The sequence below is a fragment of the Neoarius graeffei genome, chromosome 18, assembly GCF_027579695.1.
Source record: "Neoarius graeffei isolate fNeoGra1 chromosome 18, fNeoGra1.pri, whole genome shotgun sequence".
NCBI classification, from domain to species: domain Eukaryota; kingdom Metazoa; phylum Chordata; class Actinopteri; order Siluriformes; family Ariidae; genus Neoarius; species Neoarius graeffei.
Genome location: NC_083586.1, coordinates 182,498 through 206,312, shown reverse-complemented (window position 1 = coordinate 206,312; position 23,815 = coordinate 182,498). Strand labels below are relative to the sequence as shown.

The 23,815-nt window shown below is 41.7% G+C and overlaps 1 protein-coding gene across 1 annotated transcript in view; it reads left to right on the top strand.

The window, feature by feature from the left end:
• The window catches only part of LOC132866551 (histone-lysine N-methyltransferase PRDM7-like), a 42,918-nt gene extending 19,340 nt beyond the window's left edge, over positions 1–23,578 (top strand). Inside the window, exons 2-4 of the mRNA XM_060899377.1 lie at positions 8,948–9,119; positions 17,075–17,346; positions 23,504–23,578. Of these exons, the coding sequence (XP_060755360.1) occupies positions 8,960–9,119; positions 17,075–17,346; positions 23,504–23,578 (507 nt within the window). The 5' untranslated portion in view covers positions 8,948–8,959. The remainder of the gene's footprint in view (positions 1–8,947; positions 9,120–17,074; positions 17,347–23,503) is intronic.
• The last annotated feature ends 237 nt before the right edge of the window (positions 23,579–23,815 follow it).

Genomic DNA, 23,815 nt, shown 5'->3' with positions numbered 1-23,815 from the left:
TGGATGATACCTGGGTTAAAATCAAAATCCAGGAGGTGGAAGCTTTTTCGAAACACATCAATGCAGTGGATAGCAACATCAACTTCACTCGGGAGGATGTCAGTGGGAATAATCTAGCCTTCTTGGATTGTGATGTACACATTAGACAAGACAGAAGCCTTAGTATCGAGGTCTACTGGAAACCCACACACACAGACTAGTACCTACTTTTCGACTCTCACCACCCACTGGAACATAAATTGGGGGTCATTAGGACCTTGCAACACAGGGCTCAGAACATTCCTACAACATTAGAGGGAAAAGAGAAGGAGCAGAATCATATCAAGAAAGCACTTCAGAATTGCGGTTATCCCAACTGGGCTTTCCTAAAGAGCATAAAAAGGAACATAACTGACAAGGATGATAACAGGAACAAATGCAAGAACATTGTCATTCCCTACATTTCTGGTCTATCTGAGAAACTCAGGAGGATCTTCTACAAACACAACATTCCGGTACATTTCAGACCCAGTAACACCCTGAAGCAGAAACTGGTCCACCCTAAGGACAGAATACCCAGACACAAACAGGACAACGTAGTGTATGCAATTCAGTGCAGTGAGAATTGCATGGATTCGTATATTGGTGAGACCAAACAACCGCTATACAGGTGCTTGGCCCAACACAGGAGAGCCAGCTCCTCAGGCCAGGACTCGGCTGTCTACATTCATCTTAACAACAAAGGACACTCATTTCAGGATTGTAATGTACGCATTTTAGCCAGAGAGGATCATTGGTATGAGTGAGGAGTTAAAGAAGCCATTTTTAGTCAGACAGAACTGAGGAAGCCTTTTGGACGAGAGGTGAAACGTTTTCAAGAATCTTCAAGCAAGTCCAGTTGCCCATTTCTACCACCCACAGTTTACTATGACCTGGATGATTGAGAATCTTCACAGATCAAGGGCCAATCTGTTGAACGCGTGGATAATTACAAGTATCTTGGGATTGTCATTGATGATAAATTGACTTTTAACAAGAACTGCAACAGTATGCAAGAGGGGACATCATCAGTTGTTTTATCTTTGAAAATTGTTCCGTTTTAACATTGCTAAAACTATGCTGACCCTATTTTATTGTGCTTTTACTGAGTCATTGTTTTCTTTTGCCTTCGTGTCTTGGTTTGGTAATCTGTCACTACAGGACAAAAACTCCCTGAACCAAATAAATGGGCTGGGTGGCTAATTGGGAAGCCTCAACCCACCATGTCTTCTCTTTGACATAGTTACAACATAAAGCTACCTGTATTCTTAAAGATGGCTCACACCCTTTGCATGGTGAGTTCCAGCTCCTTTGCTCTGGTCGTCGTTTTGGGGTCCCTAAGGGAAGGACAAAACCGTACAGAAAGAGCTTTTTACCAACAGCAATTGTATTGCTGAACAGTAAGGCCCAGAGGTGAATAATTTTGTTCATACTGAACAGTTGATGATGAAGCACTTTTTAAAGATCACACTTTTAAGGATTGTATATGTTAGGATGTGTGTACTGTTGTTGTCTTGTCTGTTACAATGTATTTTACGTAGCTGTTATTTTGTATTGGGTTCGCTGAATTCCTGCCTGCACAACGAATTTACCAGGACTATAGTATGGTACAAATAAAGAAACCTTGGACCCGCCCTCCATTCTCAAACTGCCGCTAGGCCATGTCCCCACTGCCACATACCCCCACCGGTCGACTCGGGCCGGGGAGCCATCCATCCTGCAGTGGACTCCCCCGTCAATGGAACAGGAAGTCTGCCACCACCATCTGTGCTCTGGCCTGTGGACCACCTCGAATGTAACCATGTAACCTCCTGGAGGGTGAGATACCAATGGGTGATCCGCACATTGGCATCCGTCATGCGGTGGAGTCACTGGAGGGGCACGTGGTCCGAACAGAGAGTGAAGGGGCACCCCAGCAGGTAGTATTGGAAGGTGAGGACCGCCCACTTGATGGCCAGGCACTCCTTTTTAATGGTGCTGTACATACTTTCGTGTATCGAGAGCTTGCAGCTGATTTACAGTTCCTTGCTCTCCACCTTCTGGTACAAAACGGCCTCCAGCCTTCTGTCCGATGCGTCTGTCTGTAAAATGAAGGGGAGAGAGAAGTCAGGGGAGTGTAAAAGTCCCCCCCACACACACACACACACACACACACACTGCAGCTTTTACCTTGGTGAAAGCCTGTTGACACTGCTCCGTCCACTGGACCGGATCTGGTGCTCCCTTTTTAGTGAGATCAGTCAGTGGGCTGGTGACATCTGAATAATTGGGTATGAACCTAGGATAGTAGCCAGCCAGCCCCAGGAACTGCCTCACCCCCTTTTTGGTCTTGGGCCTCGGGCAAGCCGCAATCGCAGCAGTCTTGTCAATTTGGGGATACACCTGCCCATGACCCAGATACCGTACTTCCACCCACCCAATTGCACATTTTTTTCGGGTTAGCTGTGAGACCCACATGCCTCAGTGACTCTAGGACAGCCCTAAGGTGTTCAAGGTGCCGAGGCCAATCATTGCTGTACGCGATAATGTCGTCAAGGTACATTGCCACATAGGCAGTGTGGGGATTGAGGATATTCTCCATGAGCTGCTGGAATGTGGCAGGAGCCCCAAATAACCCAGAAAGAAGTGTGACAAACTGGTGTAATCCAAACGGTGTGGAAAAGGCCATTTTCTCTCAGGATAGAGGAGTCAATGGGATCTGCCAATATCCCTTTGTTAAATCCAGTGTCGAATAAAAGTGAGCAGCATCTAACCGATCAAGCAACTCATCAATGCGAGGCATTGGGTATGTGTCGAATTTAGACACCATGTTGACTTTTTTTCTATAGTTTACAAAGAACCGGACCGATCTATCAGTCTTGGGTACCAGGACCGCCGGGCTGCTCCAGTCACTGTGTGATTCCTCAATCACAGATGCGGAAGGAGAATACGGGAGGACACCACTGGTGCGGTGGGCCAGCTGTGGGGAGCCAGCCCCCGTCTCTGTGGTGGGGACGGGAAGAGAAGGGAGAAGAGGCGACCCATCTGCCTGCTGTCGGAACCGGCATCAGATGGCCCTCCACCAACTTGATGGCTTGCTCCAGGGACGCTGAGTGATGACGCTGGACCCAGTCTGCCTTTCCTTCTGGAAGCTGAGCGATAAACTGTTCCAGTGTCACCAGATCGATGATCCTGTTAGTGTCATGGTCTTCCACCCTCACCCTCATGGTCGAATGTGAACGGCCGGCTGACCTCCTCCAATGTCCGTGTCCAGAAGCACTGGCGATGTTGTTCCAGAGAGTGGCCGACACACTGCAGGATGGCTCTCTTCAGGTCGGTGTATATGAGCTGGATGCCGGCAGCGAGCTGCTGTGTGGCGGGCTGTGCCTCGCCAGTCAGGAGCGGAAGTAGGCATGCTGCGCGCTGCTCGACTGGCCACCCCCACACTTCGGCTGCTGGCTTGAAGTGAGCAATTAAAGCCTTCCAGATCATTGTACGGGCCCATCTTTGTGAGGGTGCTGTGGGGAGAGTCCGCTGTAGGGGTCGACCGATAATCGGCCTGGCCGATATATCGGGCCGATATTCTGCATTTTTAGGGTTATTGGTATCGGCCATAATTTCCACCGATATGCCGATAACATGCCTTTTTGCAGCCATTTCGTTCCTAACGCGACTGTCACTGCATGTCCTTTCCTGCACTCGCCTCTCTGAGTTCAAGAACACGGTCCCGCCCACCACAACATCTGATTTGTTTGGCACAAGGGATACAGCCAATCGACACGCGTAGCTAACCGCTGTGAACTGTTTCAAGGCGGCCGTACGGGCACTCGGGGAGAAGCAGATCCCACTTCAAGGTAAGGACACGCTGCTTTTGCCGCAATAAGTCACAAACGCACAAGTTGCAAAAGCACAACATCATTATATGTTTACATTCTTCATCTACTACTCGTTAAAATTGTCCATTTGCATCTGTGTAGCCAGGCAAACTTAGCTTACGGAAGGAAGCACTTGAATTAGCCTACAACCAACTAGTCTCGCTGAAACTACATGTAATGTTGTCCATAGTAAGCAGTCCTCAGCATAATGTAGGCTGCAGTCATTTTCAAATCCCCGTCTGGAAACGTTGTGAAGGTGTCAGTAGTTCTACTCGAACAGTAGAATGACAGCCATACAGAGAGGTGGTCAAGGGAAGATGAAATAAAATGTAGTGTTTGTGCTCTGTAGGCTAGCGCAAGCCTACTGGCTATTTGTTATGGTGATGAGTAAACTTCATGACGTGACTCGTGCTCAAAAAGCGCATTGCACTTGTATATGTTGGGTAACTTTATAAAGCGCTATTTGAACATTTAAACAAGCCAGGTGTGATATGGTGCTAGTCGGCTATGTAATACTGTAGGGAGTTTGTCAGGACGCTTGTTGTGGGCTCAGTAATTAATTGTGTCGTGGATGCACACTTGCTTGGATAAACGCTGATGAACGAAATGCATCAATTAAACTCTTGACTTAAATGTTCTTATGCTACTTCACATTGCGCTGTAATGTACTCCACTAGTATTTATAATTCTTGCGCAAGTGATTCTCCGCGGCTGCCCCCTCACTCCGACTTCCGTTCTCTGAACAGACTCTTAAAGGAGCAGCCGCTCCTTTTAACCAGAGCTTTTAACATGCAGAGCAACTGTGCTTCCTTCACTACAATATAATCCTCCTAAATTGGGAATATTAGTCTTGGGCATTAAAAGCATTAGAATGTACAGTAGATGGTTACTTGTTAAGTTGTTACATAATAGGGAGTGATAACCTACTTTATGTTTGATTTTACTTTTTAAAAAATGCTGCAGGCAGCTCCCTACACATGATTTATTTAAAAACTACTTGAAGTTGGTAAGTCTTACTTAGTTCTTAGTGTAAAAGAATCCAGAGTGTATTTTCATTTATTTTCCACTGAAAATGGTGAGCTGTAATATAGTAGGGAGTGATTTTATTTTTTTATTGATGAATATTTATTTTATTATTATTTTATTTCTCATTTTATTCTAACTAATGTTTGACTTTATTGTACAAAAGCTGCTGGCATCGCCCTGCACAAAATTTCATGTTCAATTTTACAATTAAACATACATTTCATGGATATGAAGGTCTGTGTCAGTGTGTGCTATGTTTAATTTCATGTGAATTATAATGTTTACATTTATCGGTTGCACATATCGGTTATCGGCATCCCAATTCCATAATAATCGGTATCGGCCCTGAAAAAAAACATATCGGTCGATCCCTAGTCCGCTGCGGTCGAGGTCCCCGACAACACAAGCAGATGCCGGATCGCTTGGCGATCTTCCTGCTGGGCCAGTATCAAGGCTTCAAAGCATTGCTCTTGTTCCTTCTGGAGGGCGGTCAGCGCTTGATTCTGGTTCTGCTGGGCAGTAGCGAGGGCATGGATGAGATCCTTCAATGGGGAAGACTTCATGTGGTGGTTCCCTTCTGTACTCCTGGGTTTCGGCACCACTCTAATACGTCCCTCATGTGGGTGGAGTACAGAAGCATGGCAGGCGAGAGATGACGTTCACACACACCTTTTTTATTTTCGTGTTGTTTTTCAGCTTTAACGTCTGTTTAGGTACACAGACGTGTGCGTACACACAGTTGTGTTTTGGTCTGGGGAAATCTCTTCTCTCTGCTCTCTCCCTCTTTTTCTGTTCTCCACAGTCACTGCAACAAACACATGCGCGTGCACACACACACATTTAATTGACAACAGGTGCATTGACTTTGCCACTCACCTTCCCTGGCCCCGCCCTACATTCACAAACTGACACCTAAGCCACGCCCCCACTGCCACAAATGCGTTTGAAGTTCTTCATACTAACTGTCCAGGTTTTTGTGTCATGCTGAGATAATCATTATAAAGAATCGCGATGCCTTCTCTGCCAGTTAGACGAGGCTGGTGTATATAACTGCAACCAAGAGGACTAGTTTCATTTAATGCTACAGACTCCTTTGGTTTAATCCAGGGCTTTTCAAAGTGTGGGGCGCGCAACGTGAGAGACAAAATGGATCGGTTTTTAGTACCTAAAGCTACAGTGAGTGAGGAGACAAAGTCTGGGCCAAGCAAAAAAACAGAGCCTCCAGGATGTTGCGGTTTGCAACTTCAGCACAAATTCAACCAATCCCCGCGAATTCAGGGTGGTGTTGCAATTATATCCAATCACCGCAACTTTCCCGCAAATTTGACCAATTGTTGGCGTCGTCTTGAGGTGACGTCGACAAACTACCTTCCGCCTTACTTCCGTGTGTTCAAGAGAAGCAGCATGTGCGTTGTGTTGCCAGATTGGACGATTTCAAGTGTATTTTGGCGGGTTTTGAACATATTTTGGACTGGAAAACGTCAGCAGTATCTGGCAACACTGAAGTGTGTTATGTTTACAGTGAAGGACTGTGTGCACTTTTTTTTTTTTTTTACTTAATACAAGAAATTAATGGATGCCAACATTTTTGCCAAAATGGTATTTTATTTTCCATTGTTTAAGCAGCTTCAGCATCATACTGTGAGATTCTGTTCAAATTGTTTTTTTCTTCTATGAAGCCTGAGCCATTTATTTTATTAGTTTATAATTATTGTTTAATTTAGTCTTCAGGAGAGACTGCCTGCACACAGTACTAGTATTAATAGGGTTTTTTTTTCTTACATAAAAGCTGAGGCATTTATATTATATTTTAACCCTTTGATGCAAAACATGCACACCCCTTCTAATGCAGAACATGGGTCAAAAATGACCCACATTCATTTTCCAGGTTATTTCAAGCTGACTGAGTTTTTCTTTGCTCTATCTTTTGAAATCAATTTATGATTGAATATTCCAAGTATTCTTTAAATATCTTGTTTTTAATTACCACAAATCATTAATTTAATTTTTTCTTTCCTACTTTATGAACAAAAATACTTTTTATATTACTACACATGGGTCATCCAAGTGTGATTTAAAATTAAATGTCTTAATATTATAATAATAATTTGTTTCAAGTAATTACTTTAGCAGTGAATGGGGCCAGTTATTTATTTATTAACTATGTAGTTAGCTAAGCCAACTACAATAAAATTAGCTAACTAAAGTAGAATATGTCAACAGCTCGGTAGCTAATAGTAATTACTTGTAACTTTCTGACAAGTAATCTACTCACTCTCAAGGTAACCTAAACATAATCAATTTTTTTCTAAGGTAATGTTAGAACAATTGAAAAACATTACTTACATGTATTAGATGGGCAAAGGGCGCTGTGCTGAGCTGTGAAATGTCTGACACAAGCAAAATTCACAGTTCCCACCAAACGCTGTAGTAAATGCATGCGGGTCGTTTCTGACCCATTTGTGTAAACTTGATGTAGAATTACAAAAGTTGTGCTTGTTCATAACTTAAGAAAGGAAAAATAAAAATGATGATTTGTGCTAAACAAAAACAAGACATTTACTGCATATTTGGAAAAGTAAATGACAAAATGAATTTATTTCAAAAGTATATCATAGAAACACTCAGCCATACATGAAATAACCTGGAAAATGAATGCAGGTCGTTTTTGACCCATGTTGCATTAGAAGGGTAGTGATACAAAAAGGGTTTTTATTCAAAAAGTAAGAAAGGAAAAATTAAAATAAGGATGTATGATGATCAAAAACAAGTTAATTGAGGAATACCTTGAATACTGAATGATGGAATTAATTTATTGCAAAGATATAGAAGATAAAAACTCAGCCGGGTCACTTTTGACCCATGTTTTGCATCAAAGGGTTAAGGTAACTTCATGTTGTGCTGTGAGGTTCTCTGCACTTTAACTTTTGAACCAACAGGTGCATTTGGATAAGTAAAGCCTATTTTTCTGCATTTTTGTAGTCCTGGTAATCTTTTATATTGGTAAAGTTGTTTATAGGACCATTTCTCTTTGTTTTTTTAATCAATAGTTTTTCAGTAATAACTTAATATTTAACATATCACTCAATTTTAATCACAAAAAGAGAAAATCGCAACAATTTCTCGCAACTTTCACTTCCTCCCACAATGTAATCGCAACAAAAACCTAAAAAACACCGCAATTTTCATCGCAATTTTTTTGGAACCCCCCGCAACATCAGACATTTTAGCCCGCAACAATCACAAAAAAGGCCCGCGGAATCCTGGGGGACTGGAAAAAGAAGGAAGTATGACCACGATTATTTAAAGTTTGGATTTTCATGGACTGGATCTGAAGATGCTCCACTGCCACAGTGTGTTGTCTGCCAAGAGATGCTAGCTAACGATGCTATGGGATGTTTAAAATGTGTAAAACAAGATGTTTTAAAAAGCACAGATGTTTAAAATGTGAAAAAGAAAAAAATAATGTGTACAACAACCATTTTTTTAAAAATACGAATGGAACATTAAGTATAGCAACAACAAAAATTGTAAAGGGGGGGGGGGGGGGGGGGCTGTTGTTTATTTGCTCTCCGAGGGGGGGCTGACTCTCCCACACTTTGAAAACCCCTGGTTTAATCCATGTTTCTGTTTAAACACAGTACATTTAAACTGCTGATCAGTAAGAAGTTCATTAACAGTTCATGCTTCAGACAGAGAAAATATTTAAAAGTCTTACCTTTTACAGTAGGTCAAAGGTGCTGGCAGTGGCTGTACAGTCAGTATGATCTAATTTTATATTAATTAGATTATTAGAACAAACTTTGAGTATTTCTACTTTTTTGTATAGCTCGGGGAACAGGCACAGTCTCAATGTAATGAAACCTGTGTGATGATTCTGTGCAGGTAGCAGACAGACAGTTTAGTCTGCTCCCTGTCCTTGGCTCTGGATTGTCGTGGATTAACTAGGCCTGTTCTGAGACTATGAGCTATGCTGTGAGAAATGAGAGCAGTATCTTCCCGAGTGGGATGGATACCGTCCTGCCCTAACAGATTTGTTTGATCTTTAGCTGTGTGAGGACATGAAAACAGAGACATCCATGGATGGAGAGACCTCAGAAGCCTGTGTGAAGAAAGAGGAGACGCTGGAGCTGAATATCTACAGCTATGGAGACGATCTCGACAACCCACCTGAAGGTCTCTCCGTTAAAGTGGAAGATCCTGACGATAAAGACTATCTCTGTAAGACATTAGGCCACTCTGGTGCTCAGTAACACACACTGTTACACTACCCTGCACACTATCTGGTGCACTAAAAGTGCAATACAGTACATTTGGGATGTAGCCTCAGTCTCTCTTATAATTTTAATCAACAATTTGACATTGAAATTTAGATTTTTTTATTGATTAAAGTATGAACTTTGTTTATAGAGCGTGTAACATGGTAGTGAGGAGTGAGAGAAACTTTGTTGGTTTATTTGTTTATTTATTTAAAATACTTTAGTCGTTATAAACCGAGGATGTTAACCTGAACAAAAAATGCATGGAATATTACACGATGGGTGTGTATTAAAAAAAATCTATGCTGCATGGTTTTATTTTCATATTACAGCATGGCCCAAAATGTATGATTCCCCTCAAACCATAGTGATTTGCTTGTTATTGCAATTTTGAATTTATTTATGAATGGCACATTCAATGTTTAATTTGTTTCTGTTTACATTTAATGTTGCAGAATGTCTGTCATTCTCTCTAGCCACTCCTCAGAGCCTAATCTAGGGCGCGTAATACGCGATAATACACATTTTTTATCTGTCTGTCGCACATCCACTTTTTGGGCACGAGAGTGATATCACCTATCTATTCATTTTGTCGCGCATTTATAAGTAGAGAGCGTGTAGTCGCGTTTTACTGAATCTTGTGCGTATCAATTTGTCAGCACCAGCTAGCAAGCACTGTGGTAAATATAGCGTTGTTTACACACCAATCGGAAAATATCGGAAAGGACTGAAGTATTCTGAATGGTTTATTTAGCGGGTAAAACAGTTTTGTGAACTATGATCATTGGTCACTGAACCGGAAGACAGTGTATCTCAACCAGTCGTGTGAAGTGTTTTAAAAATACCCAAAAGCACATGGCATATCGTTCTGTCTCATCCAAACATAAGTTTGTGTACAAATATGATCTTAGAGTAATTATATGACAGTGTGAAGACATGGTAAGTCATTTGATTCTGATTGATAATGGTTTTTGAAGTTTGAATTTGATATTTTCCTAATGCCAATATACAATTAGTTTGATAATGTTTGGTATTATGTAAGTTTTTTTAAATATAAATTTAAAAATATTATGAAATGTATTTAATCTGTTCTTGTGTAATTGTAGGTACTGTAAGACTGTAAATGATAGTTTATATACTTTTTAGGAAGTCTGAATTTTGAGATTATCTCCAGTCATTTATGTCACAATCTAGTTTAAACATAGGTAGATTGTTTAATGTTTTTCACTTTCATGAAAGGTGGTCTGAACAAAACAAATATGATAGCATTTTTAAATATTTGATAGTGATTTTATTTTATTCAGAAAGTCAGATTTTTCATCTTATTATTAATTAATAGTGGCAAGACTACATGGATTTTAGACTTAACTATATCAAATGATGTAATATTAACCTAGTCATATTTGATATGCAACATACTACTGGTGGTCAAATTGGTAAAAATAGGCTAGTCACATGATTTTTAGTAAAACAGTAACCTAGTCATATAACAGAAAACTAGTCATATTTGTAAGGTTTTGCAGTATATAATTCTTCATATAGTTTTTGATCTAAAATCTTTACATTTTTAAAGTTCAGATCTGATCATAATGTTTGTGCAATACTATAAACTGTGGATAAGTGTTTGCTGATATGGTTTTCATATCACTGTATTAAAGGATATGTATAGTGCCATAATTATATTATATAGATTAACATCTGATATGAATGTTTGTTACATGTATTTAGTTTTATTAATAAAACTGTTCTGTTTATAGATGTACTCTTGAAAATATCTACCAATGTATTACTTATTTTTCTGTCCCCACTAACTGGAACAAATGAGGGATATTTTTACCCATGTTAATATTTTCTGTCCCCTATTTTCAAATTCCTAGATTAGGCTCTGCTCCTGTGTTTTATTCTGAGACGACAAAAAAAAAAATGTGGGATGTCGTGTGACTGAGAAACCAGAAAGCACAAAGTCCTCTGTCCTGAAGACTCTTCCATCTTGGGAAACTTGCTGACCGATACCTGGGTCTCCTTCCATAAATGTTAAATAAATGTGTCGTAACGTCTTCACCACATTAGAAGATTATAGGTTTTTCCCCCCCTCTTTCTTCCACCCATTTGTCGTCCAGTGTGGTCACCTGCTAGTATCCACCCACTAGCCAGGTCTCTCTAACCATGTGAGTGAAGGCTAACACGTACTTCCTCCAAGACATGTAAAGCCATCAAACTCCTCTTTTTCAATTGCAGCTCATGCTGTGTCACATGATAGCAAAACACACCTGGAGGACAGTGTTATGTGCTCTGTCCCCCACATGCATAAGCTCGCAGAAGATCCCAACCAGCTGTGATTTAATAGGGGACAGAGAGTATGCCCCTCATTATGCCTCTGGAATGGAATGTTCAATAAGAGACAGTGGGTGTGAGAGACAGGAGTCCAAATATACGGATTTCAGGGCATCACAGTGGCGCAGCTCCAGGGTCCTGGATTCGATTTTAAGCTCGGGTTGCTGTCTGTGTGAAGTTTTGCAAGTTCTCCTCCCCGTTGGACCGCGTTGGACTATTTATTTATTTACTTACTTACTTACTTACTGTGTGGACAGAAGAAGAAGAAACTTTTTGTCACATGCACACTTCAAGCACAGTGAAATTCATCCTCTGCATTTAACCCATCTGAAGCAGTGAACACACACACACGCGCGCACACACCCAGAGCAGTGGGCAGCCACACCAGAGCGCCCGGGGAGCAGTCGGGGGTCAGGTACCATGCTCAAGGGCACCTCAGCCCAAGGCCGCCCCACGTTAACCTAACTGCATATCTTTGGATTGTGGGGGAAACCAGAGCACCCAGAGGAAACCCACGCAGACACGGGGAGAACATGCAAACTCCACACAGAAAGGCCCTCGCCGGCCGCTGGGTTCAAACCCAGAACCTTCTTGCTGTGAGGCAACCGTGCTAAGCACTACACCACCGTGCCGCAGTTAATTTTGTTTGTACCTGCATGTGATTTTCATGACAAATTTGGGAAATTCTGTTGCCCAGAAGATAAGCAAACAAGTAGCTGAATTTAAAACAACCCTGACCAGGCAAGTCCTAAGAGAATACTGTAAATACGTCATGCAGTGCCACAGTCATGTTAATGAACATTCATTTTATTTTGCCCTGCAAGCTTCGTATCTGACCATTTGTTTACTCCCACAAGGAAGTAAAAAAAACCCTCATACTCGTATCCAGTGCTGGCACAAAATATGGAAATGCCTAGGAAAAGATCGATTTTGCATACTTAATCCGTGCAAATGACATCAGAATCTGCACTGAAGGCAACTGAAATACATTATGAAGATACAGAGACACCTTTTAACCACAATTTTATACTTTACCCATGAAAATACTAGCAGTTTTGGCCATCGTTGTGTGATTAAACATAATAAAAATATTGGAAATAGTATCTCTTTTTGTTTAGTTTAGCCCCAAAAAACACCTTAATCACTCCTTGTTGGGCAATCCTACCATGATATGCTAATTATTCCACAGGTGAAAACCATTAACTAAATCATGTGGTCTCTACAAATAATTCATTAGACAAAGTATTTATCCTCTGACTACAGCCAGGCAACGGGCAGAAATGGCATCAGAGAGAGAAACTACAGAAGAGCAGCGTATTAGGATGAAAGTTTTGCGGGAGGAGGGCCATTCATAATGAGCCATAGCAAAGAAACTGCATGTGACCCACAGTGCTGTCTGGAAATGCCTCAAGCATCACCAGAAGACTGGGAACTTCAAGAACATTTCAGGCAGAGGAAGGAAGAAAAAGTTGACTAAAGCTGATGTCCAGTACCTCAAGACTAAATCCCTACGATAGACGAAAAAATCCAGCAAGGAACTGGCACAGGACCTCCAAGATGCTACAGGCAAGGATGTCTCCCCATACCTGGTTAGGAAGACGCTCTCAGCAGAAGGCCTCAAAGGTCGTGTCAGTGCGCAAAACTTTTGTTGAGAGGTGGAAATAAGCAATAGAGACTTAACTGGGCAAAAATTCACAGGAGTTGGACTTCTGAGCAGTGGAAAAGGGTCATGTTCTCAGATAAGAAGAAATTTTTTGAATTATTTGGCAACACTATGCAACAGTAAGTCAGGTGCAGAAAGGGAGAAAGATACAAGGCAAACTGTATGTCTCCCACAGTAAAACATGGCGGAGGGGTCCTGCAAGTATGGGGAGCCATCACCTACAATGGAGTTGGTCATCTCTACAAAATAGATGGGACCCTCACTGCTGACAACTACAGACAAATCCTTATCCATCATGCTGTGCCTTCTGGAAGAGCTCTCATTGGCAACAACTTTATCTTCCAGCAAGATAATGACCCAAAACACACAGCTGGGATGGTTAAACAGTATTTACAAAACAAAGAACAAGATGGCAGCTTGGCAATTCTTGATTGGCCAGCCCAAAGTCCTGGCATGAATGAATAATTAATTCCCGATGATCCATATATTAATTCACGAAGGCGCCTATTTTACAAGTTATGATAAAAAACGCGGCTATTTGGGCAAATTTGACGGGGCTGCAGAAATTTGACTGGCTTTCATGTAACTGCCGCCTAGCAACGAGAGGCAAAGGGTAAAGAGGGTAGGCTATCATAGATTCTATTCGGAAGAGATCAACACATGATGTGTACTCTATGAGCGCTCTGGAGCGAGTGACTTCCAAGATGGCCGCACAGACCGCAGTGTTACTATTTTTAGTATCATGTTGGAGCACTCTATAGCTCTACGTACCTTTATCTTATGTCGTTTCTCAACACATGTTCTGACAGGAGGACTGTCTTTGGAGGAGTCACCTTGTCCCAGGCGACTGCTGGATCCGGCATAGCTACTAGTAGACCCCCTCCGAAATACTGTAGGCACTGCTGATGGTAGTAACACACGTTTGTGCTGAACTGCACACCCAAGAGATTCTTTTAAGCTGGGAAGGGTGTCAAAACAATCCAAATCGAAGTGTTCAGAGCACAGGACGGATGTTGGTGAGGGCTCCCACTTGTCACGAGTGCGCCTGACTTGCTTCACCCACTTCGCATGCAGCTTGGGATTTCTGGGAAACTTGAATAAACTTACCCCATCCTTGTGGGTTTTGGAGCAAAAGCCGGCAACACAACGCGAAGGCATAATAACTAATATATATATATATATATATATATATATATATATATATATATATGACGCGGTACGCGGTGGTCCGGACTACCGTTGTGGTCCGGACCACGCCGTTTTCAGGTGTGGTCCGGACCACCAAGTTCAGAAGACAAATAAATTTTAAATTTTCAGCTACTTCTTCCCCTAATTTAGAATAAATTCTTTCCTTTGCCCTTTCTTCTGTTGCTTTGTAGTCTCTAGCACATTTTTTCTTATTCCTTAGAAGCTGTTCATAACCACCCTGAGACATAATGACGAAAGTTGGTAAAATTATTTTTCACTTCCCTCGTGGCAGCTCCCGCTTTTTTACATGCGTTAGAACTGGTATCTTTTATTGCGCGTGTGTTTTACGCATGCATTTCTCTTCCGGTTTGAGAAAAAATAACAAATGATGTACGACTTTGTAAAAAAACTCGTATTAAATGACAAACACAGTATGATTTTGGTAAGTTTTTATTTATATCGTAATATAATACAGCATACGGTGAACCGGACCACAATCCAGGAAAAATAATTAATTAATGCCCTCGTTTTGTATGGAAAATACGGTGATCCGGACCACCGCGTACCGCGTCATATATATAATATAAAATACAACCCCGATTCCAAAAAAGTTGGGACAAAGTACAAATTGTAAATAAAAACGGAATGCAATAATTTACAAACCTCAAAAACTGATATTGTATTCACAATAGAACATAGACAGCATATCAAATGTCGAAAGTGAGACATTTTGAAATTTCATGCCAAATATTGGCTCATTTGAAATTTCATGACAGCAACACATCTCAAAAAAGTTGGGACAGGGGCAATAAGAGGCTGGAAAAGTTAAAGGTACAAAAAAGGAACAGCTGGAGGACCAAATTGCAACTCATTAGGTCAATTGGCAATAGGTCATTAACATGACTAAAAAGAGCATCTTGGAGTGGCAGCGGCTCTCAGAAGTAAAGATGGGAAGAGGATCACCAATCCCCCTAATTCTGCGCCGACAAATAGTGGAGCAATATCAGAAAGGAGTTCGACAATGTAAAATTGCAAAGAGTTTGAACATATCATCTACAGAGCATAATATCATCAAAAGATTCAGAGAATCTGGAAGAATCTCTGTGCGTAAGGGTCAAGGCCGGAAAACCATACTGGGTGCCCGTGATCTTCGGGCCCTTAGACGGCACTGCATCACATACAGGCATGCTTCTGTATTGGAAATCACAAAATGGGCTCAGGAATATTTCCGGAGAACATTATCTGTGAACACAATTCACCGTGCCATCTGCCGTTGCCAGCTAAAACTCTATAGTTCAAAGAAGAAGCCGTATCTAAACATGATCCAGAAGCGCAGACGTCTTCTCTGGGCCAAGGCTCATTTAAAATGGACTGTGGCAAAGTGGAAAACTGTTCTGTGGTCAGACAAATCAAAATTTGAAGTTCTTTACGGAAATCAGGGACGCCATGTCATTCGGACTAAAGAGGAGGAGGACGACCCAAGTTGTTATCAGCGCTCAGTTCAGAAGTCTGCATCTCTGATGGTATGGGGTTGCATTAGTGCGTGTGGCATGGGCAGCTTACACATCTGGAAAGACACCATCAATGCTGAAAGGTATATCCAGGTTCTAGAGCAACATATGCTCCCATCCAGACGACGTCTCTTTCAGGGAAGACCTTGCATTTTCCAACATGACAATGCCAAACCACATACTGCATCAATTACAGCATCATGACTGCATAGAAGAAGGGTCCGGGTACTGAACTGGCCAGCCTGCAGTCCAGATCTTTCACCCATAGAAAACATTTGGTGTATCAGAAAATGGAAGATACGACAAAAAAGACCTAAGACAGTTGAGCAACTAGAATCCTACATTAGACAAGAATGGTTTAACATTCCTATCCCTAAACTTGAGCAACTTGTCTCCTCAGTCCCCAGACGTTTACAGACTGTTGTAAAGAGAAAAGGGGATGTCTCACAGTGGTAAAACATGGCCTTGTCCCAACTTTTTTGAGATGTGTTGTTGTCATGAAATTTAAAATCACCTAATTTTTCTCTTTAAATTATATATTTTCTCAGTTTAAACATTTGATATGTCATCTATGTTCTATTCTGAATAAAATATGGAATTTTGAAACTTCCACATCATTGCGTTCCGTTTTTATTTACAATTGGTACTTTGTCCCAACTTTTTTGGAATCAGGGTTGTACTAAAAATGACAAACTGAACACCTGTCGCATCAACAACAAACTGGTAAGTGAGGAGGAAGATTCTTTTGCTGATGTCATATATCCCCTCCTCCTCATTCGTCTCCTGGGTGCTGCAGCCCCGTCAAATTTGCCCAAATAGCCGCGTTTTTTATCATAACTTGTAAAATAGGCGCCTTCGTGAATTAATATATGGATCATCGGAAATTACTTTTTATGTTATAAAACATCGCCAAAGATGTCAAAAACATGTCATCAGACCTTTAAAAGAACTTGAGAACAAAAGGTCAAATTGTGGTGTTTTGTCATTTTGGTAGGTGTTTCCATATTTTTTGCCAATACTGGTACTTTGTTGTGTCCTGTTTGATCCCAGTCCTGATGGACACCTAGTCTCAACCAGATGCTCAGTGAACCTTACTGGCAAACTTTCTTAGGATAATCTTTATACAGTACTATTGTACCGTATATGGTCTTAGATAGACACACACAGATTGCACACACATTTGGGCCTCATTTCTTCCTGTTGTGTTTTCTCTACTCCTAGACTGTGAAGTTTGCAAATCCTTCTTCCTCAACAAATGCGAGGTTCATGGACCACCCCTCTTCATCCCCGATACTCCTGTTCCCATGGGAGTCCCTGACCGAGCCAGACAAACACTTCCTCCTGGGCTAGAAATCCAGAAGTCCAGTATTCCTGATGCAGGCCTGGGAGTGTTTAATAAGGGGGAGACTGTTCCAGTAGGTGCACACTTCGGCCCCTGCCAGGGAGAGCTGGTGAACCGAGAGGAAGCCAAGAACAGTGGAGACTCCTTGGTTGTGAGTTTGTCATAAATTTTATTATAAAGAGTGTATCTTTTTATGTAACAAAATATGATGACTAGATGAAGGTAGCTCCAATTAATATCAATTTCTTCTTGCAGATGATATGTGGAGTAATATCGCATATGTGGTGTAAATCGCAAGTTTGAGCACAATGCGGTCCGACATCGGTTCTTTTAGCCAGTGTGGTGGAACTTGCCTGTTAATAAAAATACTAGTAACACCTCAGTGCTCAAGTTGTCTGTGTCTGTGCGTCAGCCCTGTGATGACCCGGCGACTTGTCCAGGGTGTACCCCGCCTTTTGCCCGTAGTCAGCTGGGATAGGCTCCAGCTTGCCTGCGACCCTGTAGAACAGGATAAAGCGGCTACAGATAATGAGATGAGACCTTCATATCCATGAAATGTATGTTTAATTGTAAAATTGAACATGAAATTTTGTGCAGGGAGATGCCAGCAGCATTTGTACAATAAAGTCAAACATTAGTTAGAATAAAATGAGAAATAAAATAATAATAAAATATTCACCAATTAAAAAATAAATCACTCCCTACAATATTACAGCTCACCATTTTCAGTGGAAAATAAATGAAAATACACTCTGGATTCTTTTACACTAAGAACTAAGTAAGACTTACCAACTTCAAGTAGTTTTTAAATAACAAATCAAGTGTAGGGAGCTGCCTGCAGCATTTTTTAAAAAGTAAAATCAAACATAAAGTAGGCTATCACTCTCTATTATGTAACAACTTAACAAGTAACCATCTACATTCTAATGCTTTTAATGCCCAAGCCTAATATTCCCAATTTAGGAGGATTATATTGTAGTGAAGGAAGCATCACATGTAGTTTCAGCGAGAGTAGTTGGTTGTAGGCTAATTCAAGTGCTTCCTTCCGTAAGCTAAGTTTGCCTGGCTACACAGATGCAAATGGACAATTTTAACGAGTAGTAGATGAAGAATGTAAACATATAATGATGTTGTGCTTTTGCAACTTGTGTGTTTGTGACTTATTGCGGCAAAAGCAGCGTGTCCTTACCTTGAAGTGGGATCTGCTTCTGCCCGAGTGCCCATACGGCCGCCTTGAAACAGTTCACAGCGTTTAGCTACGCGTGTTGATTGGCTGTATCCCTTGTGCCGCTTCTGCCCGAGTGCCCGTACGGCCGCCTTGAAACAGTTCACAGCGTTGAGCTACACGTGTCGATTGGCTATATCTTTTGTGCCAAACGAATCAGATGTTGTGGCGGGCGGGACCGTGTTCTTGAACTCCGAGAGGTGAGTGCAGGAAAGGACATGCAGTGACAGTCGCATTAGGAATGAAATGGCTGCAAAAAGGCATGTTATCGGCATATCGGTGGAAATTATGGCCGATACCGATTACCCTAAAAATGCAGAATATCGACCCGATATATCGGCCAGGCCGATTATCGGTCGACCCCTAATTTGGGTGATAAGAGACAATGTGATTCTAACATTTTTAACATGAAATCAGTTTTGTTGATGTTCTAACTCTTCATTGATGGAAACTTGAGTGCAGAACTGTTCATGACAACTGCAGTCCTAAAGTTAGCAAGTCAGCTGTAGTCCTCAGCCATAAAAGCATTACTGTAAGAGTCCAGAGCATCTACGAAGTCCCATGTAACTCAGATGGGGGGAGGGGGAGAGAAAGAGAGAAAACACAGGTTGTTGGGTATGCCCAATGTCACCTGATGAGTAGGAACAGTATACATTTTGCACTGAGTACAAGCAGGGACTCCGGCAACTAACTATGACAGCATAACTAAAAGGGGAGAGCCAGAAGGTAGCACAGGCATGAGGGAGCCCCGGGACATAAAGCAGCAGCCACTACAGGATCAACAAACTCGAGCGAGCAAGTGAGTGGGGAACTGACAGCATCCATACATCCCAGTTTACCAAAACACTCTGTCTGAGGACCCTCCAGATCTACTCCTTTCCCTCATAAACACTCTTAACAAAAGGCTTGACTAAACAGATATGCATTCAGCCTAGACTTCAACATGGACTGTTTCTGATTCCCGAACACTACTTGGAAGGCTGTTCCATAACTGTGGGGCTTTGTAAGAAAAGGCTCCGCCCCCTGATGTAGCTTTTTCATTATACAAGGTACCAGCAGATAGCCTGCACCTTTTGATCTAAGTAGGCGTGGTGGGTCATAGAGGAGCAGAAGTTCACTCAGGTACTATGGCGCGAGACCATTCAGTGCTTTCAAGGTCAAGAATAGTATTTTACAATCAATGTGAAATTTGATTGGGAGCCAATGCAGTGTGGATAAGACAGGGGTGATGGGGTCATATTTTCTAGCTCTAGTAAGGACTCTTGCTGCTGCATTTTGAACTAACTGGAGCTTGTTTATGCACTTATTGGAACATCCAGACAGTAAGGCATTACAATAATCCAACCTGGAGGTAACAAAAGCATGAACTAATTTTTCTGCTTCGTGTAGTGACATTGAATTTCTTCTCTTAGAAATAGTTCTGAGATGAAAGAAAGCTAACCGGGTAATGTTATTGATGTGCGTTTCGAATGAAAGTCCGGGGTCAATAATCACTCCGAGGTCTTTTACTGCTGCACGTGAAGAAACAGAAAGGCCATCCAGAGTTACTGTGGAATCAGAAAACTTACTTCTAGCTGCATGCGGTCAGAGTTAAGCAGAAGGAAGTTAATAAGCATCCCGTGTCTAATGTCCTTCACACATTCCTCAATTCTATTAAGCTGGTGTCTCTCATCAGGTTTTGTAGAAACAACTGTGTCATCAGCATGACAGTGGAAATTAATACCATGTTTATGAATAATATCACCCAGAGGTTTTATATATATATATATATATATATATATATATATATATATATATATATCTCAGGGCTTTACCTTAACTTTTTTGCTCACCAGCCACTGTGGCTAGTGGTTTTCCTGAGTCACTCACCATTCAGCCTTTTCACTAGCCACAATTTTGTTGCCAGGAAATTGCAGTTTTTTCTTCACCATGATACGTTAAAGTTCGGAAGATCTAGATTTAATCATGAATGGCAACGTATAATGTATCTCTACAGTAGCACTCAAGTATTCAGTGCTGTTAAGGTAGCTCCCTCTATGAAAACATGGAACCAATTCAGACAAAAATATAAGCAGAGTATTCTGTTTATTGAACTCAAATTCAAGCCCCTTACAAAATGAAATATCGTATATGAAAAATAACATTCAGTACAACTGAACTGATTCTAATATTAAAAGTCCAATTCTAAACATTTATCATTGAAAAACATTTGATGTTTTGATATGCAAGTATTATGTGTATTATCAAGTATTATTATGTATATTATGTATTATCTATTAATTGTGTGTGTGTGTGTGTGTGTGTGTGTGAACATGTGTAGAGAGAGACATTAAATGTCCTCATTACATTCATCATCAGATGAGTCTGAATGGTCCATGAAAAATGGTCTTCGTGACCTGAGGCTTCCAGCAGGTCATAAATTGATAGCTGGGGCGGGATCAACTTCTTTACAATCACTTGAACGTTTCTAAACAGCAGCTCCATCCTCTCCAGCTCAGCCGACTTCATGACAGCCAGGGACTGAAAGCAATGCTGCCCTGTATTGAACCAGCCGTCTTCGCTGGTTTTGATGTTATAGTACCGATGAGTGCATTTGACTTTTCGTGGTCCTTGATAGTTTCGAGTTTAAAATTACTGATGCCTGTCTTTGCCAGACTTTCTACAGTCTTTGCAGTACAGGGTATTTTCGGTTTTGCTATGAACGAGCCAATCTGGGCGGCATGGTGGTGCAATGGTTAGCACTGTGTTGCCTCACAGCAATAAGGTCCGGGTTCGAGCCCCGTGGCCGGCGAGGGCCTTTCTGTGTGGAGTTTGCATGTTCTCCCCGTGTCTGCGTGGGTTTCCTCCGGGTGCTCCGGTTTCCCCCACAGTCCAAAGACATGCAGGTTAGGTTAACTGGTGACTCTAAATTGACTGTAGGTGTGAATGTGAGTGTGAATGGTTGTCTGTGTCTATGTGTCAGCCCTGTGATGACCTGGCGACTTGTCCAGGGTGTATCCCGCCTTTCGCCCGTAGTCAGCTGGGATAGGCTCCAGCTTGCCTGCGACCCTGTAGAACAGGATAAACCGGCTAGAGATAATGAGATGAGATGAAATCTCTTGTGTGGTGTGTAATTCACCCCTCTCATTTAAATATGGCAAACATTTTTCGGCACGCGCTTTGCGCATCACAGACCGCGGTGATTTTAAAATACTGCTCTGGCCCTGCTCATTTCTGCTCCTTTTTTCCTGAGCAGCAGGGTTTGAAACTCCAGCTATATGCTGCCGCACAGTGTGCTTGTCAGTTGTCAGTGACTTTGTTGCTTTGTTCATTAACCGCAGGTTACCGTATCATTTGATTTTATCTGAGACGTTAACGAACATTCTGAACAATTCTAACATGTTGTCAGAATGTTTACGCAGGTGCTCATGGGAATTGTAGGCACGTAATATTACATTGCAATGTGTTTATTATGTCGGATGCCTTCAGAGAAAACTACAATTAAAATATATTGTCATACCACAGAATAAACCACCCGCCAAAGTGGCTAGTGAGACTAAAGTTATTACCCGCCAAAGCCGAATTTTACCTGCATTTGGCGGGTGCTAATGTAAAGCCCTGAGATATATATATAAAAATGTAGTATGTCTAGAAAAATCACCATTTACATCAGCATACTGATAGCGATCAGTTAAATAAGAGCTGAGCCAGGAGAGGGCCGTTCCCTTAACTCCCACAACATTTTCTAGTCTATTCAGAAGAATGGAATGATCAATGGTATCAAATGCTGAACTAAGGTCAAGCAACACAAGCAGCGAGACACAGCCCTGATCAGACACCAACAGTAGGTCATTTACTACTTTAACCAGAGCTGTCTCTTTGCTATGATGAGGTCTAAATCCTGACTGGTACATTTCATGGATGTTATTCCTATGTAAATAGGAGCATAACTGCTGTGCCACGGCTTTATCTAGGATTGAACAAGTTGTTCTTCTACACTTACAACTGCACCCTGCTCGCTCCCGTAATGACAACATCATATTTGCGGATGATACTACCATAATGGGGCTCATCTCTGGGGGGAAGGAGTCTGCTTATCAGCACAAGGTTGAGCAGCTGTCTGGGTGGTGCTGAGACAACAAACCTGGTCCTCAACCACCAAAACCAAGGAGCTGATCATAGACTTCAGGAAAAAGAAAATGGACTTTCAGCCTATTCTCATCAGTGCGCAATATGTGGAGAGGATCCTGGACTTCTGGTTCCTTGGGGTGCACATAGAGGAGGAGCTGACCTGGAGCTCTAATGCCACACAAGTGATAAAGAACACACAGCAGAAACTTTACTTCCTGATGATCCTCATGGTGAACGACCTCCCTCAAAAACTGCTTGTGTCCTTCTATTGTTGCTCCATAGAGAACATACTTACATACTGCATCAGTGTGTGGTTTGTCAGCTGCACAGGAGCAGAGAGAAAAGTTCTCCAGAGGGTTGTCACCACCACCCAGATGATCATCGGATGCCCTCTTCCCTGCCTGGAAGAGCTTTACAGTTCCTGCTGCCTCAAAAGAATCCTCAGTATATTAAAAGATCCGTCCCACCCCAGAAATTCTCTGTTTGAACTGCTGCCCTTGGGCAGGCAGTTCAGGTCAATTAAGAAATGGACAAATAGACCCCTTGCACATGACGTTACGCATCACATGATAATTGACCCCCAGGTGAAAAGACACCAGTTTTCGTGTAAGCAAGGCTTAACCAGTCTTAAATATGGTTCATTTTTGCGCTGTTTTTGGTTGTTCCAATCATTTAAATCGAGGAATAGATAAAAGATATTACCATTTCCCTGTTATGAAGAAAAATGTTAACAAAGAGAAGCAAATGCTTCAAGAACAATGAAGAAATGAGTGGTTAAAGAGAATACAGCAAGAGGAGCTAAGCCTGAAAATTGCAGAGAAATTTGCGACTATTTAAAATGTATTTTTTTAAAAAGAGACAGGCACAGCAGAGTATGGAAGAGTTTGTTTAAGAATCTCCTTTTATTTCTGCTCACATTTGAATTAGCTTCTTCATGAAAGTGTTCAGACAAAATCAAATTATTTTCTTCCAGATGAACCAACTTCCTCATTCGACATGGAAAACCCAGATTGGGCACCAAACAAACAATGCTGACGTAATTCGTTAAAGAACCCAACAAGGAGCGACATGCTCCTGATGCATCCTGAAAGAACAGAAAAGATTAAGAGCAAAAAGCGCTGAAGCTTTGCTTCTGTTATCAGAGGAACTCAGTCCTGTGCAAAATGTCAACCTGGAGCCAGAGTGTAGTAATGAACCTACAGTTTGAGAGAGTTCTACACAAACGCACTGAACTTTACAACAGCTGCAGGCATGCGAAATGGAAATAAATCGACTAAGGCAGGAA